We start from the raw sequence: 25,208 nt of genomic DNA, 5'->3' as shown, positions 1-25,208 counted from the left end.
CTGAGTGTGTCTGCGTGGCAGGGATGGGGCCATGCCATCCCCTCTCTGCAGCTCCCTCTCCTCATGCCAGCAGGAGTATCCAGGTGCTAAATGACAGTAGGAACTCTGCTGGGCTGCAAAAATAACCATTTGCTTTTCTCCTCTGCCCTGCACTTGGCAGGCAGCTACCACTCTTTCTGTTCCTTCAGACCAGCACTGGGCTTGCTGTCCCTCTGGAGAAGCTCCAAGCTCTGCAACAAGGCACAGAGAGGACACAGGCTGTTTCCTAATGCCCCTGGCACAGGTTGCCTCATGGGAGAACATCGATCCAATACAGCCCCCTTCATCCAACAGACACCCAGGGCACACGGATTATCTTCATCTTGTCAACAGCTGCAGGAAAATACGCTCACTCTCTTCTGGGAGACAGCTGCAGCAGAGGGCTGGAAAATCCTCCTCTGGCCAGTCCCAGCTCTGCCACCAGACAGCCGCATGCAGGAGGGGGCTGTGCTTGTGCTGAGCCCCTCAGCCCACTGAGTCACCCTTCAGAAACTCCCTGTTCCCTCTCTACCCTGCCCCATGTGGACAGTGCTGGGGACAGAAGTGATGTTCCATGGATGAGCTGAGCAGGGTGATTCAGTGCTCATTGTAGAGCCCAGAGAGATGAAGATGTCTCAGCACCTCTGGGTGACAATGATGAGTGATCCAAGTGCCACTCTGACTCTCGTGCTGCAGGGCACATCTGTCTGACTGTCATTGTCCCTACCAGACATGGGGCTGTGAGCAGAAACAGCAGGGTCAGAGACTCACAGAATTATTTAGGCTGGAGAAGATGTCAAGGATCATCCAGTTCAACCGGTGACCAATCCCCACTTTGTCAACCAGACCCAGAACGTGAGTGCCAGGTCCAGTTGTTCCTTGAACACCTACAGGGATGCTGACTCCACCACTTCCATGGGGAGCTGGACAACCCTTTCCATGAAGAAATTCTTCCAGAAAAGTACCTTTCCTCCTTCCTGGGGAACAGCTGTGGCCAAGGGCAGGGCGCTGTGCAGCAGCGCTGCTTCAGTTTCGGGTTTGGCGGGGACATCCGTCCCCTGCCCAGTGTGGCAGATTAGCGCTGCAGCCAGCAGGGCGCTTTGGGGAGAGCTCATGCTCCGAACCTCCTCAGCCTCTTAGAGGTTCAGGATCACCCCCTTTCTGCTGGATTCCTTTGGAATGACAGCTCCTCAGGCAGACCCACACCTCCGGCTCTGCCCGGAGCTCCACGTGCCAAGGGGGAGCCGGCTGCCGTCCCCCCCCGGCGGCTCCCTCCTCCCGCTGGCGCTGGGCCGCCTGCCATTTCCCTTTGGCGAGCACGCTGCTCCAGCCTTTTTTCCCCCATTCAGGCTGACAACTGGGCCTCAGCATCAGCTGCTTGTTGCTCAGCATCAGCCTTTCAGCAAACAGCAGGTGCAAGCGGGGCGACCCTGGGCTGCGCTACAGTAATCCCGCAGCCCCCCCGGGCCTCCCTCGCACAATATTGTGCCCTCGGCTCAAGAATGTTTTTGTCTCCCCTTCACAGTTGTGAATTCTTGTATAGATTGAAAAGAAATCTCTTTCTAATCTTCCTGCGGTGCCGTGGCGGGGAGGAGCGGGTGCCTCGCTGCGAAGGGAGCGTGGCCGGCACAGCTGTGCGGGAGGAGCGGGCAGCTGCCGGCCGGGACGCAGGGATCGCGTCCCCTCTGCCTGCATCCGTGACAGCGGGTACGTGTGGCTCCGTGGGCTCTCACTCCGGCCTGGGAAAGAAACCGACTCGTCACCCACATGAGCAGCACGGCGGTGACACAGCAGCAGGTCCCTGCTCCGGCAGCGGCGTCGAACCGCAGCGAAGGCTGCCCGGAGCCCCGGGGAGGCTGAGGCGAGCGGGACTCAAAACACACAGGGATTTTGAATAACACATCGTGCTGGGCTGCAGGAGGGAGGCAGGAGCAGGAGGGAGGCTCGTGAACAGGGATGGAGCATCATCACAGGGCTTGGCTTCAGCACATCTCTGTACAGTGAAATCAGGACTCGATGACACTTTTGTTATGTGTCACCCTGTACTGAAATTGCTCAAAGCCCAGCACAGGAGGGAAACATCATCCTTCCCATAGGTTACCAAAGCCTCCCTTCTGCTCATGGACAAGCTCCACAGGCAAGAAACCACATCCTCTGTCACACAGATGCACAAGCACACGCACTCCCCACTGCCCAGAAAGCAGGAGGGACAGGCAGTGGGACAGAGCAGGGGACAGAGGGGCTCTCCAGGGAGCTGCTGAGAGTGAGACACTGGTCCCACAGCAATGCAGTAGGCCGGGAATCCCATCTGGCAGCCCCAGCGGGACTCAGCACTTTTTTTTTGGGAGGTAAACCACAGCAGCCAGGTCTCTGTGGAGGACTGGGGAGAGCCACCGCCTTGCCTGAGGTGCTGTGCAAACACGAGTTCCTCTCCCACATCCTGTACCTCTTGGTGTGGTTTGACCTCGCTTGACAAGGCAAGATTTGCTTTAACCACAGCCCAGCCCCATGACGGGGCCATAGCTCCCAGGGCAAAGGGGCCGTAAGCCCAGCTGGCCCCACAGACCCCCTGCAGCAGTTTTACCTCACAAACTGATTTTAACACCACGTCCCTTGTGTGTGCATAAAGCAAACAGGTCCCTCACACTGTGGGCAGCCCCTTCAAACACAGCCTCTGTTTGAACTCAAGCTCTGTCCAAAACTGGAAGGAGATGTGGTCCCTTCTGCCTGGGAAGCACGAGGCAGAACACTGGGGATGTCCAAGCCCATCTTCCCCACTGTATCTTCCACTTTTCCCTTGAGTTTCTGGATCAAACACTGGCAGTGCCCCAGCTCAGTGTGAGCCCAGCTTTTCTACCACAAGCTGATCACCGAGCCCAACCTGTGCCCGACCCCCACCTTGTCACCCAGCCTAGAGCACTGAGTGCCACATCCAGTCATTCCTTGGACACCTCCAGGTATGGGGACTCCACCACCTACCTGGACAGCCCCTTTCACTGCCTGACCACTCTTTCTGTAAAGAAATTCTTCTTTATATCCCACCTGAACTTCCCTGGTGCAGCTTGAGGCTACACCCTCTTTTCCTGTCACTAAATGAACCTCATTCCGAATGCCACTCTGCTGAAATAAACTCTCTGTTACCTTGTACTGGGTTTGTGGCCAGGTTTTGGTAGCCAGAGGGCTACAGGGGTGGCTCTGTGAGAAGCTGCCAGGAGGTTTCCCCATGTCCAGCAGAGCCCATTCCAGGCAGCTCCAAGATGGATGTGCCAAGGCTGAGGCAATCAGGAATGGTGGTGACACCTCTGGGATGACATATTTAAGAAGAAACTTATTAGGCAGATAGAATTGGATCTAGAGAGGAGTAGGGTGAGACTATGTGAGAGGAACTGCCCTGCAGACAGCAAGGTGTGGTGCAGAAGGAGGGGCAGGAGCTGAGATTCCCCTACAGCCTGTGGTGCAGAGATGGTGCAGCAGGTTGTTCCCCTGCAGCCCACAGAGGGCCATGGGTGTGTAGAGATCCACCTGCAACATGCAGAGGACCCCACACTGGAGCAGGGGGATGCCTGAGAAGAGGGTGTGAACCTGTTGGCAGCCCATGCCTGTCCAGGGACCTGCAGACCCATGGAGAGAGGAGCCCATACTACAGCAGTTTTCCTGGTAGGACTTGGGAACCTGTGGGGGATCCACCTTGGAGCAGGCTGAGTCTGCAGGACTGACCCCATTGTTCTGTGGAAGAATGACCCACACTGCAGCAGTACATGGAGAGCTGCTGCCCATGGGATGGACTCACACTGGAGAAGTTCATGGAGAGCCGCCTCCCGTGGGAGGGACCCCAAGCTGGGGCACGGGAAGGACTCCTCTCCCTGAGCAGCAGCAGAAACAACTTGTGATGAACTGACTGTAACCACCATTTCCGTCTCCCTGCGCTGCTGTGGGGGGAGGAGTTAGAGAAGGGAAGGAGGGAAGATGTTTTTGAGGTTTTTTTACCTCTCATTATAGTGCTCTGATTTTATTAGTAATAAATTCAATTAACATCTCTAATTCGAGTCAGTTTTGCCTGACAGTTTTGGGTGAGGGATCTCTCCCAGTCCTTATCTCAACCCATGAACCTTTGTTATATTTTCTCTCCCTGTCCAGCTGTGGAGGGCAGTGGGTGGTGGGTGCCTGGCACCCAGCCAGGGTCAACCCACTGCATATCTTCATGAATAATTCCCCCACTGCTCTCCATGCCTTCTCTGCTCAGTGGCCAGCCAGCTGCAAACAGGGCAAGGATCTTGAAAAGCAGGGAAGATGCAGCATATCCAGCCCTGCCAGCAGCCAAAGGCTGTCAGGCCAGGGCAATTTCCATCACATATCCCCAGCAGAAACCATGCAGATGATATCCAGCAGCACAGCCCCCTGTGTTTTCCCTGTTAGCTCTGCTGCTCACCAGAGGAGCTAAAGCACAGCCTGCATGATCTCTGTGAATGTATTTCTTTTAAATGAGAATTATGGGGAAGAGCTGTGGTTGGGAAGACAGAAGGAGAGGCAGGGAAAGCAACACTGTGGCTGTTGCTGCTGCCAGCCTGGATGTGCTTTGGTAGGTAGCAGAGCCTTCACTTCCCCTCTGCTGGGGCCCTCCCAAGAGCACAGGCCACAGCAAAAGCTTATTTTATTAGTATAGTACAAAGATTAACCCTATTTTCCCCTAAAAAGCTCTCCCATCCCTTTCCCAAGGCAGCTGCTGTGGAAGGGAGTGAGATTTGAATAATACAACCCTGCTGAGGATTTATGAATCTGTCCCTGCCCCTGTCCCAAGATCTGTTAGATATTGATTCATTTTACCTTCAACTCCAAGGTGCTGATCAGCCTGGAAAGTGAAGGCATTATTTATTATGTGTATTAAAACCAGACCTCTCCAATGCTGAAGGACAGGTTTAAAAATCTCTGGGTTCCTTCCACCTTAGAAAACCTAAATTTAACAATCTGAATCTCACACCATCCTGTCAGGGCTCTGACACTCCCTAGAAAAGTTGCTGTGGCAGGAATGGATCTTAACAGTGGTACAAGATCAATTTTGTGACAAAACATAATGTCTGGTCACACTTCCTGAGTGACAGCCACCCACTGAGGCTGAATAAATATGAACCTTTGGAGGAAGGTGCTACCACCAGGACTTCAGAAGCTCTTTCTGACTCTTTGTGACTTTTATAAACTCTTGGTGACCTACCTGGCAATCCAGAAAAGTGAACTGTCTTCCATCTGTGGCATTTAAAAATTCTAGTCTACTGTCACCTGGTATAGACAGGAGTCAACTATAACTAAACAAATACACACAGTGGAAGGTGAGTTTTGTTAAAACTGCTGGGAACTGCCTACATGGCAACGGTTTAATTAACTGTTCAATCAACTGTTCAATCACATTTCCAGCAGCCCATTTCCATTTCTGATTCACACTTAAAGGCTGGCAGGATGCTGGACAATTTCCTTTAAAAAGCTGGAAAAGCCCTGATTTGCTGGATACAAGATGCACTGAGATCACTCACAAACACATTGCTCAGCTGCCCAGAGTTGGAGTGTGAGGACAGGCTTGGCCAAAACAACAAAAACAACAACCTTCAGAGGGAACCAAACTCCAAAGAAATCAGCTCTTCCTGCCTGCTTCATTCACAGATGGCACAACACAGTCTGATGTGTTAACTTGTCCCCAGAGTGACGGATGGTGACGACTCTGAGAGAATGACCTGGTGGGAGCAGTCAGTCAGCACAGCAAGGACTTGGGCCTGCACCCAAATAACTCCAGAAGCAGCCAGAATAGGAAAGCTGCAAATAGGAAAGGAATTCTGCAAAGCAACACACATGGGATTTAAGGAGGTTTTAGGAATCAGCACCTAAAACGCTGCTTGTGCACAGATGAATTTAAGTGCTCATGACAGCAACCCTTCAATGTGGTTGGTGTCAGGTTCCCAAAATGGAAGGTATAATCCCATTGGAAGGTCTCAGCAGGAAGTTTCACCTTCCAATGGGCAATATGCTAAATCCTAACTGTTTAATGGCACTCAAGGCTTTTTGGTAAGAACAAATTTGTTCCCTCATTGTCCATTTTGGTGGGTTTGGCTTGACTTTCTGTGTGCAGTGGCTGCACACCCCTTGCCAGCCTGCCTGGTGGGGGGATGAAAGTCTTTTGCCTTGCAAAACTGAGAATCAACAGCTCATGAACACCATGAATCAGGATGATCACAAAAGAGAAAAAACACTTCTTCCATGTACCCTCTGATTCATTTTGTCCAAGCCAGTCCAGCAGCATCTGTTCCCAGAGCAGGCAGAGGGGACTCCACAAGTGACAAAGCTGGAATGGCAGGCAGGAAGAAGCCGAGTTGTGCGCTCCAGTCTCGCGGTCAAGGCCTCATGGTGGTTGTGGCGCTGCCTCTGCATTGGTGGCATTACTTGAAGGTGGCGTTGAAGGCCCTGCCGATGACGAGCCTGCGCACCTCGCTGGTGCCCGCCCCGATCTCGTAGAGCTTGGCGTCGCGCAGGAAGCGCCCCATGGGGTAATCATTGATGTAACCGTTCCCACCTGCCACACAAAAAAGCCACAAGTCACTCCTTGTCCCTGATTCCGGGGTGGGACAGCAGAGGGAAATGTTCTTGCACTGTGCTTGGCTCTGTCCAGCCATCAGTGACTCACCCAGGCACTGGATCCCATCCAGGGCCACCTGCGTCGCACACTCTGCTGAGTACAGGATCACTCCGGCGCAGTCCTACGGGACAGTCAGGAAAGGTGTCACCTGCCCATCTCCAGTCCCCGTGCTGCCCTCATGCTGCCATCACTCTGCAGACACCTGCCAAGAACCCTGAACTACTTGAATACAAAGCACAGGGACAGGGAGCTCCAGCAGTGTTCCTGTTACTACAGAACACTCACAGCAGGTCTGTAAAGGCCACATGAAGACAGAAGAAGGAAGAAAATAAAAAGTGCACCAGAGAAGATGGCTCTCTCACAAAGGCCCATCAATCCCCCAGGAGACCAACATGATTTGCTTTGGGATGCAGGGATCTGTGATCCCACTGTTAAACATTCAGCATCCTCCACCAATGGAAGCGTGGTGACAGGTGGAAGTGACAACACCTCTAACAACTGCTACAGCCCTTACAACAACCAGGACATCTGTCTGGGCTTCCAATAAACACCTACTGATGCTGCTAAATCTCCTGCCTTGTAAAAGGAGGTTTGCTTTTAATTTGTGAGTGAAAAAAGGTACTTTAGGCGTGAGAAAAGGACCCTTTGGGCTGTGGGGACTTGTACAGAGGCACCCCCCAGCTGAGGCTCTGGGACTGGAGGAATTGCCCCAGGACACACAGCCCAGGGAGGAGTTGAGCTCACCTTGGCGTTGAAGTGGCCCTGGTCACAGGCTTTGGCCACATTGTAGACGTACTGCCGGCAGGCCATGAGCCGCGTGTACATGTCTGCCATCTTGCCCTGCATGAGCTGCACGGCCCAAAGACAAGGGACATGAATTAACAGGGGTGAGGGGAACCACCCACTCCCCAAAATACCTCAGAAGAATTGGACATGGGAGGAGACTTGGACCCAGCAGACATGAGGGAGCTGGAGGTTCTGTTAAGCCACAGACCCCTAGAAATCAGCTACAGTCCCACATCCACCAACAGTGATCTCAGGGGAGCAGGCTCAGAGGTCTTTCCACCTTCTCACCACATCACAGCATCCCAGGATTCCCTGAGTTGGAAGGGATCTTAAAGTTCATCCAATTCCATCTCCTTGCCATGAGCAGGAATCTTCCACTACCCCAGGCTGCTCATTACCACATCGTGCAGCCCCAGCACAAACAGCAGGTGACCTCCTCCATGCAAAGCCCCCACCACAACAAAGCTCTCAGTCTTCTTAGTTTTAAAGAGAAAAGAGGACAAAAAGTCCCAATTCCTTTTCTGCCTCACCTGGAAGTGACCAATTTTCTGTCCAAATGCTTCTCTGACATGCAGGTATGGAATTGCATGGTCAAGAACAGCTTGCATGAGCCTAAGAAGAGAAGAGGGAAAAGGGAAACAGTGGAACTATTAATTAATAATGATTTACCTTTGGAAATGTAACCCAAGGCAAAAAGGTTCTCATAGCTGAAGTGATATCCTGCTGTCTTCCTACAGCTCCACTCAAACTAGGCCAAGAATAAAATCCAAAGGTCCCATATTTCTCCCCAGTGCTCATTTGGGACATCCTGTGAGAAGGTCTGACCTTTTAATTCAGGGGACTGAGATTTGAAGAGCTTTCTCACCACCACAGCCACGACAGTTTGTGCTCCTCTTACCTCCAAAGGCCCTCAACTCAAGGAATAACAACCAATACCATAAAAAAAAAAAGCACAGGTAAGAACAAGGAGGGGAAAAAATCCTCCTCATGCTTTGTGGAAGTTGATCTTTCCACAAGGGGACTAGCCCAGAGAGACCACTCAGGAGGACAAAAGGACTGTGGGATGCCAATGATTACTGGGGAGCTTAAGGATTGAGTAAATGAAGAAGAGACCAGTTTGTGAGTCTCTGGCTAGTGTGTTAGTTCTAAGGAATTGATAACACAAATGTGCTGGTTATTCCCTGAGTAATAACACAGGGATACACAAACCAGCCACTGGGGACTGAAGTAGATTTGTACCTCTGGAAATTTTTTTTATCAAGACTTATAATTTGCAAAGCCTGCTCTGGAGTGACAGTGGACACTGGCAGGCAGACTTGCAAACATTCTTTCTGGCATTGCTTCTCTCATCCCTTGCCCCTCACATGGGGCTCCACAGAGATGCTTTCAAATTGGAAAGCCATGGCATGAGGAGCTGAGAGCTCAGGGATGAGAGCTCAGAGCACATTTGAGTGAGCAGTGGCTGCTGAGAGGGCCCTGAGGACCTTCAGGAGAGTCCAGCTGAGCAGCTGTGCTGGTGCTGGAGTTCTGTGCTGGTTTTGACTGGGACACCCAGCAGCCACAGGACCTCCTTGCACCTTGCTTCCTTCCCACATCTGACCCAGCCTCTTCTCTTCTGCTGCCCCAGTAACACAGTTCTCCACCCAGGATCCATCCTACCAAGAGCTGCAGACCCCAAGGGATCCTCAACAGGTTTGGCAATCACCAAGGACCGTTCTGGCCTTACAACCTACAAAAGATGACAATCCCTTACCCCAGGGGGCCCCCGGACAGCACGAGCCTCTCCAGGTCCAATCCACTCATCAGCACATAGACTCCTTTGCTCAGTGTCCCCAAGACATTTTCAGCTGCAAAGAGCAAAGGAAAAGTGATTTATTTATGTGTAAAACTCAGACAAGCTGCTCACTGAGGGCCTGTGTTCACTGGGGAGAGGAGTAACCTGGGCCAGTGGAAGGTGTCCCTGCCCACGGCACGGGGTGGGACTGGATGAGCTGAAGGTTCCTTCCAGCCCAAACCATCCTGGGATTCTATCAAAAATGACTGAATAGCCTGAAAAATTTCCTGGAAAAAAACTGTTTCAACTTCCAAAGCCAAAGATCAGAAGGAGCATGAATGGCCAGAGTGCCAAGTGCATTAACTTCCAACACTGCAGTGATGTGCTTCTCCACGTCATCATCCTCTTTCCACGAGAACATGCTGTTCCCTGTGGATGACTCCTGGGACATGATCAGAGCACTGGGGCACTGGCCTTGATGATTTCAGGGTGGAGGCATCCAACACAGTTAGAAATGTTAGGTTTCAGCTGAAACTCTTCCACTTTAGCTTTTGGAGGTGTATATGGGGAGCAGGAGACCTCCTTGCTCTGCAAATGTGCAATCATTATTTTAATGGTAAAACATCTTCTCCATTTGCTCTAGAAAGGCTGGAATTTTTTGATCAACAAAAATTGCCACTGGAATAACAAATACTGCTATTACAGAGGCCTCTGTTGTGCTTACAAACAGGGGAAAGGATGTCCATTTTCAGGCCCTGGCCCCAAAAGAACTCAGAAGTGTTACAAAGCCTGCTGGAAAGTCTATGGTGAAAAAACCTTTAGGGCAAAGTAGCTCAGCTCCATACAAGACAGGACCTCTAATGGAAACAAATTTCTTGGAAAGCTTCAGCAAGGCTTTGGAGTAGCTGTGGTTAAGAACTAGATCCATGAGGGTGAAAGAGCAGTGACCTGACAAACTATGTGCTCCCTCCCTGCAATCCAGCAGATTGCACTTTTCAGGCCCATCAACTCCCTCAGAGGCTGCCAGAGAGGAGATAAGCATCTGCAAAGCCCTTCAGGTCACAGGCTGAACATATGTGTAATTAGTGATCCAATTTATCTGATCAAGAACACAGGAAACCACCATGATTTGAACCCAACTCACCGGGGACCTTGCAGTCTTCAAAGATCAATTCACAGGTATTAGACCCTCTCATTCCCAGCTTATCCAGCTTCTGGGCTGTCCTGAAACCTGGCATTCCCTGCAAAGTCAAAGCAGTAAAAATACATTTCACATCTCAGTTCCAACAGACTTAAAAAAATCATGAGAGATCTGTGAAATTCCCCTGACCACAGGAACATGTGTAGGGTGCCAGGAGGGAGATAAAGTGACTTAAGAACAAGACCAGGTCTAAGTGCAAGTGCAGAGAAAGCAAATGGACAGAGAAACACACACATATGAACCCTGTGCACCCATTTTCTAATGCACATAAACAGCAAATAAATAAGTTATTTGGACAGCTGCCAACACAGGCTCTCCTACAGCAAGGGTTGGAAGCTCTGCCAGGAACTGAAGTGTTCTAATAATGAACTTATGTCCATCAGAAGGTTTACTGATCTCAGATTCTGTTTTATTAAGTGTTCCTTTCCTGCCTGAAAGGCAGAAGGTAGTTTGTCTTTGAGGAAGAGGCTTGCAGTTATGGAAGGAAAACCAGCTGACTTCCAAATGAGGCTGTTAAGGTGAAGGATTCTGCTTTAAAACCCTGTGGGAATGAGTGACCCTACCCTCTCCACGATGAAGGCAGTTATGCCTTGGGAGGCCGGGACAGCGCTCATGTCGGTTTTGGCGTAGACAATGAGAACGTCCGCATCCGGCCCGTTGGTGATCCAGAACTTGTTCCCATTCAAAACAAAGAAGTCTCCTGGAAGCCAAGAGGTGAAATCTGTTAGCTCATGACAGCAACACTGCTATTTCCACTCCATTTATTCCCTAACAGGCTTCCCAGAATCACTTAGGTTGGAAAAGACCTCCAAGATAATCGAGTCCAGCCTTTGGCCCATCACCACCTTGTGAACCAGACCAGAGCACTGAGTGCCATGGGCAAATTCTTTTTGAACACCTGCAGGGATGTGGCCTCCAGCACCTCCCTGGGCAGCACAGGACAGGCTTTACCTTTCTTGTCTGCTTTCAGCTTCATGGACACGACATCAGAGCCAGCATTTGGCTCGCTCATGGCTAAGGCTCCAATGTGCTCCCCACTGATTAGCTGGAAGAAAGGACAAATATTAGCAAAAGATGAAGACCAGCAGCATGGTTTGTGTTCCCTCTTTAGCCGCCTGGCCTGTTTTCCTGCACTGCACCTCCACAGTTGCTGCTCTCCACAGGAACTCAAACAAGAGCTGCAGTTCCCAGCACAGCCTGAGCAAGGAGCTCCCTTGCACTGCACAAAGGAACAGAACCAAACCCCAGAGGGATGAGAAGGGTGACTCAGCTCTGTCTCAGCTACACAAGCACAGCCCTGCTTGCACAACACATGAGGAAGGTGCCAAGGAACCATGCAGGCAGCCATATGCCTGTCCCCTGCTCCTGCCTGGGCTTTCTGCTGCCCTTTTACACAAACAGGAGCTGGTGAACACAGAAAGCTAACGAGGGGGTGAAAAGGGATGGGAAAGTTCTCTGCAATGTTCTCATAGCACAGACCCCCCACACTCACCCCACAACAGCAGATGGACCCTCCTCCTGTGCCTGCTCACACCAGGCTCTGACAGAGCTGTTGCTTCTGCCTCACTGTTATTTCATCCTGCCCTTTTCTCCTTGCCTTTTTTTCCCTCCCTGTGTACTTTCATCCATCTTCTCCTCCTTTTGATCTCTACTTTTTTAAAAAACAGACGTTTTTTAAAATGAAGTGCTCAAATCTAGTTAAGCACATTTAAGTGCTCTGTCAGGAGCCAAAACAAGTCAGAGCTGAAGTGACTTCACATCTCATTGAAAGGCAGAGAATGAAGCATGAAAATACACCCGAGGAAGGAGGACAATCTGGGGTTACACATTTGCAGGCTGCACAGTGCTTTGAGGAAGTGACACTGTACTTTGCGTGTTGTTTAAATCAAGTTTCTTGTGCTGATAATTTCACTGATAATCTCAGTAGCTGAGATTCAATGTGCTCATTGTTTTTATATGCATTTAAAAACGGAAATCTAATTAATGCACTTCTGAGTTGCAACATCAATGCCCCAAGTGATGATGAAGTTTCACATGTGGTTAATTAACAGCCAAACCAAGCATTTAGGCAGTGAGAAATGGAGAAAATGAAATAGAAAAGCAGTGACTTTCATTCCGAGATCTTAAAGTAATTTGGGAATTTGAAAGAATATTCTCCAGTGTCACCTCAAAGCCTCCCTTAGTAACACAGCTCCAGACAGCTGGGCTGTGCTGCCTGCAGACAAGGACACGGGCATGGGATGAGGTCAATATGGATTAATAGGATAAGAACTGACAAGCCAGAGAAGGGCAAGTCTGGCACGTTCAGTATTTCCTAAGGTTTCACTGAAATCTGCTGCTGCTTAAGATGCCATCCTTGCAGCCAGGGCCCAAAAGCTTTGCAGTGCTCCCCTCCTCCAGGCACACACCTTGGGCAGGTACTTGTGCTTCTGGGCCTCGTTGCCGTTGCGCACGAGCTGGTTGATGCACAGGTTGGAGTGGGCCCCGTAACTGAGCCCCACGGACGCTGAGGCTCGGGAGATCTCCTCCATCACCACCACGTGGTCCAGGTACCCCAGGGCAGAGCCACCGTATTCCACTGGCAAGAGAGGAGAAAGCGCACGTTACCCACCATGTGCACAAGATGCCAGGGCTGGGCTCAGTCTCCAATGAAACCCAAGACACTGAGAAAGCCTCTGGGTTTGACTGTTGCCATCCCTGAGCTGGGCACTTCTGGCTTTCCCCATCCTTTCTGAATTTCATTTTTCTAATCTAAAGTCACAGGGATATTTTGTCTTCAGCATAATCCATAATTGACTCGTATAACATAGTTTATATGTAGAACATGCACAAGGACACATCTTGAACATGCTACTGACACTGAGTAATAATGAGTCCTCCTTATCAAACTTAGTATTGTCACAAAGATCACCAAGTTGCAACCTCCTTAAGGTGAACAAAGAAACACAGGCAAGGTTTGTAAAATCCATGTATATTTGCCCCTAAACAAGCGAGGAATTTTCAAACTGCTCAAAAATGTGACACTAAGGATTTTTCTAAGCCTACAAATGTGCAGGACACCAGAATTTCGATGAGTGGCCAGCTGAGAATGAGAATGATCCATAAATGTAATTTGTCAGTGACGAGCATGTAGGTTTCAAGAGAGCATGAAGCGAGACAGAGCAGCACTGAGACCCCAGCTAGGCACATGGAGTTGAGCCTAAAACTAATAGTAAAGATTAAAATCACACAGTAGAACAGGGAGAGAGAAGGCAGGTAAAAAGAGAAGGCTGAGAAACGCGCAATGGCCTTCAGGAGGCAACAGCCTACATAAACATATACACATGTACCTCTAAGCACATTTATAGACACACAAATACAGTCACCTCCCAACCTAAAAGCTCTATTCTCCAGGTAGGAAGCAAGTGGTTGTACTGCTAAGAGAAGCACTACAACATGAATGCCAAGGAGCAGCTAGGGAGATAAGTTTGGAGCACTTACTCATCATCAATGTGGAGGCTGCAAGCAAGAGCAACAAGGTAAGAGCAAATCTCTGTCTGTGCTCCAAGTGACCAAAGGGCACAGCTCCAAGGGGCTGCTGTCCCAAATTCCTCAAATTAACACCACAGCCACTGGCATCACACACATCCTTTCCTCCCATGTCCTTCATTTTGACTCCTGCTTCTATCTGCAGGGCACTTTATCCTTCAAAATCTCTCCCTACCACAAACCCAAGTTTAAGGGTTTGCTATCAGTATCATAAAAGATGGGCTTAACAATTTTTCATGTATGCCAAAACAAGAGAGTTTTTAATTGATTCCTGTATAATGGTTGGGTTTGGTGCTTTTGCCTCAAGAAAGGTGGGGTAACTGTGAGCAGCACAAATCCAGGACTGCTTTGCACTGCAAGAGGAACAGGAAAAATGATCCTGCCAGACATCTCCTCATATAACACAAACCATAGTGGGGTCAAATGATGCTGTGCTTTCAAAGCTACTCTTTGTACACGATATGCCTGTATTATCATTCCATGGATATTTACATTTCTTCACTTTGCACTTTATAAAACAAATGGAAAGTTACAAACACCACAGTTATCTTAGTTTTAGGAAGAAAACAAACAGCACTGTTATACAAAATGTTCCCTTAATAGACTTGATGCACTGGCACCCAAACATGCCATTTAATTGTGTACACCCTCCTAAGATTCCACATGATCTTTACATCCTAAATCCTACTCTCCTCCAACAAAATCAACCTCAATAAAGAAACATGCAACTCCACAATCCAAAATAAAATGAAAAATCCTGGGCATAGGAGGGTTTGAGAGGTAAACCTTTGAGGAAATCAAGAAGGAGAGGACTCGTGAGGGGATGCCTTATTTATAGTGTGGGAAACTGCTGTAAGCCTCAGGCACAACATCAAAGAAGAAAGAAGGTAAGAGTGAGGAAAAACAGGAGCAGCAGTAAATGGGGAAGAGGAGAGAGAGAAAGCAGAAATGCAGAGTCTTTCAGCACTGAAAGCGAGGCAGAGGCATTATTCCAAGGCATTGCTATTCAGCTGGATTCTGCAGAGCCTTTGCACAGCCACATCCAGCAAACAGACTTTTCCATGGGGAAAGAAAGGCCCCATCAGCTGCTTTTCTCCACTAAGGGCTTCTCCTCATTACCCTGCCTTGGTGCATTCAGCAGATCACACTCATCTGTAACACTCATCACAACACTTTTCACTAACCTGCTCGAGGCTGAATAAGATTTCCCCTGATTTTTTTCCGACTGGTTGGCTGTGGTCACTCCCCATTAGTTATCACAGCTTTTCAGGGCATTATTTTAGACCCTTTAACTTCTCCCATTACAGATGGATGTTTGTTCTGGGATACTTTTATCTCTAGCTCTCATTCTTCAAAACTTGCTTCATATTAGAAAGGCACAAATATGTTTGAACTACATATGTTACATCTGGAGAAACCATTTCTGAGCAGTGCTTTTAAATTGTGAAAGGCATTTTGTCTAACAGTGAAAAAGGATCCAAAGTCAGAGAAGAAGAAAAACAGTTGAAAAAGTTTTTTTAAATACAAATATAGGACAAAATGGATGCTGCATCACAGACAAGGAAGGCTGTTGTGAACTGGAAAGCGAGAGTTTAAGGGGTCTCTCATTTGTTTGAAGTATCACCCATCAGAAGGCAAAAGATCAAAAGAAACTTACCAGGGGCTGTGATTCCCAGAACTCCCAGTTCTCCAAGTTTCTTCCAAAAGTCCTACAAACACAGAACATGCAATCAGCCCAAACTGGCAGTCTGGGCATCAGCACAACAAGTTTCCCCAGGGAGCTCACTGGACACATCCATTTATCTGTGAGATATCACAAGAATGAGGCAAATACAACCCTAATTCCTGATCCTCCCCCAGTGGAGCTCCATCCTTGGAACTGAGAAACCACACAGATTTAAGGACAGTAGTTATGCTACACACGGGAGGAGTTTGTGGAATTCAGTGAAAATTCACATGCCTAAATTTAAATCTGGAAGGACACCTCCTAAGATTTAACTCTTTGACCACTCCAATGAAAATTTCTGTGTAACAGCATAAACCATCCATTACCAAAACCCTGGAAATATGAAGCTATGAGATGGCATTTTAAAACTCTTCCAGTAAAACAGGAGCTGGCAACTAAAGCCAAGGAAGCATCCTTAAGGGAGATTAAAAAAATGGGAATGCCACAGCCATGACAAAATGCAGTAGCAAAGGATGCTGTCACCAGGGAGGCACACATGTCCTGGTGGGGCATCTCCCTGCTGCTCCTTTCCTCTGCTATGTGGTGGACACATAGGTGAGTGCTCCACACGTGGCCTTGGTGTCCAGCAATAATTATCAGAGACTTCAAAAAGTATCATTCAATAGCTCTGGATGACATCTGCAATGCCAGGCTAAATTTATACACTTCGCTTCAAAGCTGCACATACATCCCTGGAAATGTCGACATCAGAGCTCTAGGAAATGCTGGCAGATGTTTAGAGCTTTTTGAGTCTTGTGGAGCTTATAAAAAACAATAGTCAGATCTCTCATTTCCATCAATCACAGCACCCTGTGGCACAGGATTTGTTGGGTTTATTAGAAAGGCAAGTTTCAGCATTTGTACACAATATTTTCACAGCAAATCTGAGGAGGAAATTCATGTCCAAGAAAGGGACTGAGCCAGGAGTATACAAAGCACACTTGGGGAAGGAGCCAGAACAGACAGGCAGGAATCCCATGATAAGAATCCAAACGAGACCATTATCAATCTTTATTATGAATATTATCGCTGGGTTCTGCCCCAGGTTGCTGAAAGTTGGTAACAAATGCTAAAACAGGAAATCAAAAAAAGCTTTTCTCTGTGGCTTTTAAGTTTGAAAAGTTAATGCACATGTTCCTGTGGCGTGGCTTGGGATTGTCTGGAGTAATGCAGAGATCAAAGCCCAGAGAGGCTTTCAGAAGCACACATGGAATACTTGCCCGCATGCCTTTGAATTCGTTCTCCTGGTCAATCTGTTGGGCCTTTGGAGCCAAATGCTCTTGGCAGAACTTTGTCATGGTCTGTCTAAGCTGGGAAAAGGAGAGGAAAAACACATCCATTACATCTCAGCAATATATTGTCCTCTTCTTCCCCTGGTCCTGCCAACATTCCCTCACCAGGCCGCTCCAGCATCCCAAACCCAGAAGCACAAGGCCATAAGGAAATCCATGGTTCAGGTAACTGGCTGAAATACCACATCAGAAGGTAACTTCTTTAGTCTTTTAAAAAGGACTTCATGTACTTTAGTCTCCGTTCTCTGCCTGTTGTCTCTGCCTGGTTAGGCTCAGGATGGCCTTGGGACACCCCGCGCTCCAAAGGACGAAAGCACTCTTCAGATTTTTCGGTCTTCAATATTGTTTATTATTTCTTATCTACAAAGTCGTCTCCCAGCCTGACAGAGGTCTGACCAGCAAGACAGCCATGGGCACACTGACATCCCACTGTCTATTTTTATACTAAAAACTACGTATAAGATATTTACCTTTACCTTCCAATACCTTTTACCCTTATTAACAAGTGCACATCTAATGTGAACCAATCCCAAAGTGCCAGCATCACCACCAAAGATGGATGACAAGAAGAGAGAAGAAGGACAAGACACGCCCTAATTCCTCCATCTTGTCTCCTAAAAACCCCCCTGTACCAAAATCCCAAAACCTGTATTTTCACCCTGTGAATAATTAACTCCTTCACCACTTATCCCCAAGTGATCCTCTTGTCCTCATACAGGTGGTACATCCCATGCAGGGTGAAAATCCAACCACCAAGCACTTCTGGCAACATTCCAGGATTTCTGAGCCCCCCAAGGGTTATCTTGGCAACTCTGGACATCAGGAGTGATGTGCTGAGTTCCCACACTTTAGTCCCTCTCAGCATTTAACCTTAACTGTACCCTGACATGAGAGAATGTTCCTGAACTCCTGCCTGCACTGGGGTTTCAGGCATATTTTTGGGCAGAGAACTTTGGAAGCTGATGAACTGAGTTTATAATGTGCTAACCCATCCCACAGCTGCTTACAGCATCATTTAATGGTGTGCAGATGCCTGCAAGAAGCAGGGATACTGATTAAAACATGTTTATGTGTCAAACTAGAACTACATTACCTATCTTGCTACCTTCTACAGTGGGGAAATTTGATAGAGCCAGGAATGTTCATTGATCCGAGTGTTAAAAACTCAAAATATTTTTCTAAATTTTATACTCTGAACACTTACATATATGCTACAGAAGTCTATAAGCATACTAACAAAATGTATACAGTATCTTACATGTTTTTAAAGGAAGATTTAAAAACTTGGTCTTGATTTTATGGTCAAATTGAACATTTTTTTTTTTCTTTTTGGTTCTTTATTCCCACACAATAATTCTGATGAAGCAACAGTTTTAGAGACTGAAACACTGAGCTGTTAAACCAGAACCTGTATGAGGGGCAGGAACAACAAACCAGAATATGCCCACACTCCTCTGTCTTTCTCTGAGCACCAAAATCTGAGCATCCTCCTTTTTACAAGTGAGAAGACATGTTAAATTTCCGAAGTCACACAGACCCTGGATTTCAGTACTAGCAAACAAGCTTTTTCTCCATTGCTAGATTTATAAACCTAAAGAGAACCCCAAAAGACATTAGATATCTTTCCACTGTGACAAACCCCAAAAGACATTAGATATCTTTCCACTGTGACAAAGCTGACTGCATTACACTTGGGCAAAGAGCTTAAAATAAATTAAGACAAGCTTAAATCAGAATAAAAAATGTCTTAATCAATTGGAGATTGAGGATGAAGTCAGACAGGCAGCCCTGACACCCCAAGCCAGTTTATAACAGTTATATTGCCTTTAATTCACAATTTCACTAATATTACTGGAGATTATTTCTGATGGTTTTTTTCTTTTTAGCTTTTCCATCAGACAGGTAGGAACAAGATGAATATTTTGCATCTTCTTTTACATCTGCTGAATATAATAGTACAAAGAAATGTCAGTTTGAGCTGATAAGGCCATAAACATGAACACAATCGTGGCAAGGAATAATTCTGCAGCAAGAAAGAAAAACGAGTTTATTTTGCAAATCTATGTGCTTGCACCATCAGAATTGTCTGGAAAGTGAGGCTGTAGCTCCAGTGTTTCACTGGCAGGAGCCTGTGTGGAACAGCCCTGGGAAGACACTGCCCTTCACTCCAAGCCCTGGGCAGAAGGGAATACATCTGGAATGGTCAGCACTTGGCTGCTGCTGCACACAGAACACAGCAAAGCCAAGGATCATAGAACACTGAGCTGGAAGGGGCTCACAAGCATCATCAATCTGTTGGAAATGATGTAACTTTCCTAACTAATGTCTCATTAGCTGCTTTAAGTATTTGTAAGCATGCCCACTTGTAGTCAGCATTAGTTAAGTTCCTTTTTCACAGACACTTACTTTGATCATTAAATCACTGAAACCTTAGGTTTGCTAAAAGTAATCCCAAGAAACTCCAATAAATAAAGCCTAAGGAAGTTGAAAATTGGACAACTGAGATCTTAAATTCATGGCCCTTCAAAGACATGTTGGAGTAACCAGAAGACAGACAAGACTGAAGCCTAGAAAGCTGGAAACTCCCAGTTTGAGAAAAAATGATAAAAGGACTAAAGAAAGTCGGCCAGATAAGCATGAAGAGTGAGAAATCAATAACCAATAGAGGACAGAACACTAATTAGTAAAGAGAATGATGCAACTCAGAACCAATACACGTATTTAGCAAACAGAAGTTTAAGTGAAAAAGTTTTGTGTCTTGGGATTGTATGGAGGTCAGAACTTTGTCAGCCACACAGACACGTCTTGGACAAGAATAAAGTAATGCCTTACACACTAACACTAAAGAAAGCATAAGAGGCTTGTTTTTCCCAGTGTTTTCAGTAAAACGTCCAACTCCCAGTCCTGTACAGGAAACCCCAACAATCTCACCCTGTGCCTGAGAGCGTTGTCCAAATGCTCCTTGAGCTCTGGTAGCTTCAGGGCTGTGATGATTCCCTGGGGAGCTGTTTCAGTGCCTGACCACTCTCTGGAGGAAGAGCCTTTTCCCGATATCCAGCCTAAACCTCCCCTGACCCAGCTCTTGCCCTTCCCTGGTTCCCGTCACTGATCACCAGAGCAGAGATGTGCTGCCCCTGCGTGTCCCCTTGCAGCAAAGCCGCAACCTGCAAGGAGCTCCAAGAATGATCCTAAACCTTTAAGTGCCCCATCAGGTAGAAGATCAAGCTGGGAGAGCTGCAACACTCCATTTGGGAGGATGTGCCGCGACCCCACCGAAACGTTCCTGGGACGATCACGTTTCTGCCGATTATCGCCTCTCCGGCAGGCCGCCGGCGGAGGCCGGGGCCGTTCCCTCGGGCGGTGCGGCGCTCCGTGCCGAGCCCGCGGGCCGGGCCGGGCCGGGCCCCGCCGCGGGCCGCGTGTGCGGGGCCGCCGCGCCCCCGCCGCTCGCGCGGGGATTGGGCGGCCCGGCCCGGCCGCGGCCAATCGGGGCCCGGCCGCCCCGCCACACCCCCGCGCGGCGCGGAGGGGCCCGGCCCGGCCGTACCTGGCGCTGCTCGGCGCTCAGCCCGTTCACCGTGTCGTCCACCGCCAGCCCCGCGCCGCCGCGCCGCGGCACCGCGAGCGCCCGCCAGCGCCGCGCCCCGCCCGCCGCGCGCCCCAGCGCCGCCGCCGCCATGGCCGCTCCCCGCCGCAGCCCCGCGCGCAGGCGCGGCCCGGCCCCCGAGCGCCCCGCCCCGCCCCGGTGCCCGCCCCCCGGCGCGGCCGCGGCCGAGCCCACGTCCGTGGAGCGCCTTTATTGAACTAAAACACACGAACGCCCGACACGAGGCTGACCGGCCATCGCTGCGGCCTCAGCCCCCCGTCCGTCCCCGCCGGGGAGCGGCCACAGCTCGGCGTTTGGATCACCCCACGCAGGAACCGGGCTTGACAAACAGGGACCGCTGAACTAAGGGTGAAAGAGCAAAAATTCCAGTCCGTCCTCGTGCCTCACATTGCCAGGAGCTTCCCCAGCGCTTCAAGTCTGGATTTCCATTCCTTAATTTGAGCTTGGAAGTCGGAGTGCATCTCCAGGGCATGCTGGTTCTCCTCTTGTGCTGATTTCCACTTGGCCTTGGCTGTCTGTGGAGAAGTCAGTGCACAGCACGTTTTACTAACACCAGAGTAAGGAACAGAAAAGCCAAGTCCTAAAGCATCTGAGCTCTTCCTCCTAAACTAAGATAAATCCGGGATTTCTTTTACCTTGATTGCTTGTGGAAAATGTAAATTTATCTATGGCCAAAATTTAGGAAGTCTCCTATAACAATTATATTTTAGCTCTAGGTCTTCTTAAGAATTGTAGAACTGAAATTTAATGACTGTTTTGGTGTCTATATTGGTAATTATTGAAGCCACTTGTGCTTGCACACTTCTCAGTTTCCAGGGTCACTGCTCTGCAACATTTTCCAATTTAAATCAATTCTCTGGCCTCCAGAATAACAACCAGGCTGGTGGATCCCTCTATTTAAAAGAGGAGTAACAGTTTCCTTAACAAGTGGGTTTGTATTAAATGAGGAATACTGCAGGTTTTCATCTGGGCTCATGTGGAATAAAAGAGAATTGGGAGGGGCAAAATAACCTCCCTGAGGGCCTGGTGCTCACTGCCAGGTTGAGTCAGTCTTACCTCAAGCATCTCCTTCTCTTTTGCAGCTCTGTGACAAAATAGCGTCAATTCTTCTGTGACCTTGCTAGTTAGCACCTGAAGAGTCAAAAGGAAAATGACTTTTAATAGGATGCAAATAAATGTGAGTCTCAGCTGTTTTAACATCAGGAGAGAAGGGTGAGGGCACACAGACCCCTCAAAGCCCAGTTCAAGCTTTTCTTACTGTTGTCTTTTCCCGGCACGCACGCATCTCTTCCTCCTCCTTTATGTTGCTGCCTGTAAGGAATTCAGGAGGTGCATTAGTGAACCTCTAACATGCACGTAACTCTGAAAAGCTGTTTGGTCTCAAAGTGACTTTCTACAGCAAGAAATACTAAGTTAGTTTATCCAGGCCAGGGCTTACTACAGGAAGCAGTTCTTCACTTATGCCACAAAAAAACTCCCCAAAACCCCCAAACCCTGGAATTCCAGCAGTATTCCCCAAACAAGGAAGCACAGTCTAAATTTCTTATGAATAGTCAAAACAGAAGGAAAAAAAAAACATTCTGGAGAAGGAGTACCAGGATGTAAGCAAAGTGCAAACTCCTTACCAGGATTGATGTTTCTGCTTTCTAAAATCATCATGCAAGTCTCCTGAATTTTCTTGAGCTTCTCAACCTCATGGACCAGCCTCTGGTTCTCCTTCTTTAACTCCCTTAACTTGAGAGTGCCCTGGTTAACACAGGCTGTAAGTGAGGCAAGTTCCCAAGGAGATTTTCTTCTCCTTAGGAATACTGACACAAACAGATTCACAGTACTGCGCTTGGCACCAAGAATCAGACATTGCCTTCTGTCTCTACCACCACAGCAAATAAGGCTGTTGCAGGCCCTTGCTCCTGCTTCTTGACAGGAGTAATACATTTATTACATCTACACCCCAGAGCAATTACTGGAAAAATCTGATCGTGGGCAAATTCCTTTTAGGCAACTCTATCTTTGCTTGTGCTCCCTCTCATTTCTGTAAACAATGCATGCACTGAGGAGCATATAAACACTGTGAAGAAAAGGGTGTCTCAGGTCTTTAACCCCCAGCATTATTCCCTACACAATCCAGATATTACCAGGCAATTGGATAAGCTGATCAGCCTCCCAGGTTGAATGCAATTCTCCAAGAGGATCAATAAGCATGTGGATTAGGGTGATCTGCCTGATAGTGGCAGAAGCTTTGGGAACATTTCATAGGAAGTCTCAGAGGCTCTTAAGAAAATCAAGCTGTGACATGAGAGGAATGATCATCCCACAGACTGAGAACTGGAAAATAAAGTGAGATTTTACAGCTGTAGGTTACCAGGTGGGCCTCCTGTACATGCCAGAAGTGGTACTAAGCATGTCCTAGAGATACCTCTGAGACCCAGGGGATAATGAAGTGCCAATTCTGACTCTAAACCTGATTCCACAAAATCAGGTCTGCTTGAAACACAAGTCCCTGAAGAGTCCCAGCTCTCTCAGCCTTTCCTTTCCTCCAGTCCCTCTGTGGCCCTTTCTTGGACTCTGTCCAGTACATCCATATTTCTTTTGTACCAGGAGCCCAGAACCAGACAAAACATTCCCAGTTTGGCCTCCCCAGAGCTGAGCAGATGGGAAAACAACTTGAAGAAGATGCAAAGACAAACAACTCAAACAACTTGTCCAGAAGAATACAAAGACATTCTGATGAAGACAAGAATAAAAGCAAGACAATCCTTAACATGACCCTGTATGGATCAGAATGCAGAAATTACTCAACAACTTATTTATTTTTCTCTCCTATTCTTACCTCTCCTCTTGCTAATTGTTGTTTGAGTGTTTCCACCAATTGATTCTTGTTTTTCAGCTCTGCTTCTAGTTGGTATCTGCTGAGAGGGCTGCGGAGTTAAAGAACAAAGACTCAGGGGCAAAAATACCAGCGTTGCACACCTCCTAATTTCCCTTTGCCCTTTTTTAAGCATTTGTTCTGACCAACAGATTTAATTAGCAAGCTTGGCAGGAAAGCTGCACATGGGTGAGAGCTCATCACCAGCCTTCACAGGAGAACAGCACGCACAGCACAAGGACAACTAACAGAGGTGGGAGGCACATACCGCCTTGCCTCTTTCTTCTTTGAAGCTGGTTCCACTTTCTTTGCAGACTTAGGCAACCTTAAAAGAGAGATAAGATAAAATTACCAGAAGACTACAATGTTCTTGCAGATCACCAAGCCTGTTAGTTTGACAAAATGTGCAAAATGAGCCATCTTTAAGACATCTGCCAAATAAATCCGTCAATATTTTGCTTTGATTTACCCTTGGTTTGCAGGCTTGAAGACACTGTCTGCTGGAACGTTTGAGGCAAATTGAAGACTGGGAACCACGCTGAGCTCTGGGTCTGATGTGCAGACATGTTTTCTCTTTGAAGGAAAATTAATTTGCAATTCTGCGAGAAAAAAACAGCTGTGAAAACACCACAGACTAGAAGTAACCTCCTTTAAGGTCTCTTAAGCCTTTAATTTGAGGTAAAGCAGTTATATCTGGCTAGAATAATGGAGACTTCTAGATAGAAGTAGAGGTAGAAGTAACTAAGAGTAGACTTCAAGTTTTACCCAGGACCAAGGGGCCAGAATAAGCCAGAAATAGGTCAGATGTAGACAGTGTTAAAATACAATCACCAGGCTAGCACTAATGAGAACTTGAAATGATAATACACAATAAAGAAAGTCTCAACATCAAGCAGACATCGTGCCACAAGGTTGTTGTTCAATGCTGGAAGCAAAACAAACACAGCACACATGAAATTCTGTTAAGAGACCTCCATATTTTGCTACGAGTGAATAGCTACTAAAATAACATAGAAAACTAGCTTTTTATGTAGAGTTTATTTCTCTTAAATCACAACTGTTTAAGTACATAAAGCTTTGTTCACTCAGTGAGTTTAGGAAGCTGCTTTTTCTCCCTCAAGTTAAGTATTTTTCAAATTAAACACCCATGCGCACATTTACATTAGAGCAATGCAGAATTTCACCGATACAGCCCAGCTCCCATGTTGTTAACGCTAATGCTGGGAGCCTTCCGCTTATAAAATGCTACAAAGTGCTGTAAGCAGCATTTAAAGATTTAGAAAAGTAAGAGACTGTGAATAAAGCATCTTTCGCATCAAGGGGCCGCTGCCTTTAGCCGGTGGAGGGTACACACAGCAGGCTGAGCATTAACTTAAAACATAAACAGGGACCAAACAGTGCCATAAAGCTTCTAATTAGATTTTGGAACGGCCACCCCGTAGCCAGGCAGCGATGGAGCACCCTAACGCCGGCGCTCCGCTGCACCCCTCGGCCGAACCCCGCCAGCCGTGTCCCCCGGGTGCCCGTCCGTGCCCCGCGCTCACCTGCGGGCGGCTCGGGCCGGTGGAGCCGGGAGTGCACGGGGATGCGGGAGAGCCGCCCGTCCATGGCGGCCGCGCTCCCCTCAGGAGTTCAAATAGGAGCGCGCCGGGACGGTTGGGCGGGTCCGCGCATGCGTGGGGGCGCGGCGCAGGGAGCGAGCGCACGGGGCGGGGCGGAGCGGGGCGGGGATTGAGGGCGTGGGCGCTCGCGCCGCTTCTCGCTCGCGCCGCTTCTCGCTCGCGCCCCGTG

The 25,208-nt window shown here is 48.2% G+C and overlaps 2 protein-coding genes across 2 annotated transcripts; both read right to left on the bottom strand.

The window, feature by feature from the left end:
- Positions 1-5,105: 5,105 nt before the first annotated feature.
- IVD (isovaleryl-CoA dehydrogenase) lies at positions 5,106-20,623 on the bottom strand. Its single transcript, XM_054275303.1, has 12 exons — positions 20,492-20,623; positions 16,873-16,962; positions 15,584-15,635; positions 12,807-12,976; positions 11,350-11,443; positions 10,962-11,098; positions 10,342-10,438; positions 9,177-9,270; positions 7,954-8,035; positions 7,382-7,486; positions 6,686-6,758; positions 5,106-6,574 (listed from the first exon to the last, which is right to left on the bottom strand). Exons 1-12 carry the CDS (start codon positions 20,621-20,623, stop codon positions 6,441-6,443), a joined length of 1,260 nt encoding a protein of 419 aa, XP_054131278.1. The 3' UTR covers positions 5,106-6,440.
- A 199-nt stretch (positions 20,624-20,822) lies between these two features.
- Positions 20,823-25,025, bottom strand: KNSTRN (kinetochore localized astrin (SPAG5) binding protein). The gene is made up of 8 exons (XM_054275003.1): positions 24,962-25,025; positions 23,887-24,016; positions 23,686-23,742; positions 23,382-23,469; positions 22,177-22,297; positions 21,810-21,862; positions 21,608-21,682; positions 20,823-21,066 (listed from the first exon to the last, which is right to left on the bottom strand). The coding sequence occupies exons 1-8, from the start codon at positions 25,023-25,025 to the stop codon at positions 20,935-20,937; spliced, it is 720 nt and encodes a 239-aa protein (XP_054130978.1). The 3' UTR covers positions 20,823-20,934.
- Positions 25,026-25,208: the final 183 nt, after the last annotated feature.

This window comes from Melozone crissalis, unplaced genomic scaffold (assembly GCF_028551555.1).
Source record: "Melozone crissalis strain CALT ecotype California unplaced genomic scaffold, PUWL_Pcris_2 ptg000018l_1, whole genome shotgun sequence".
NCBI lineage: Eukaryota > Metazoa > Chordata > Aves > Passeriformes > Passerellidae > Melozone > Melozone crissalis.
The sequence above is the reverse complement of the archived record's forward strand: the minus strand, read 5'-3'. Positions and strand labels throughout refer to the sequence as shown.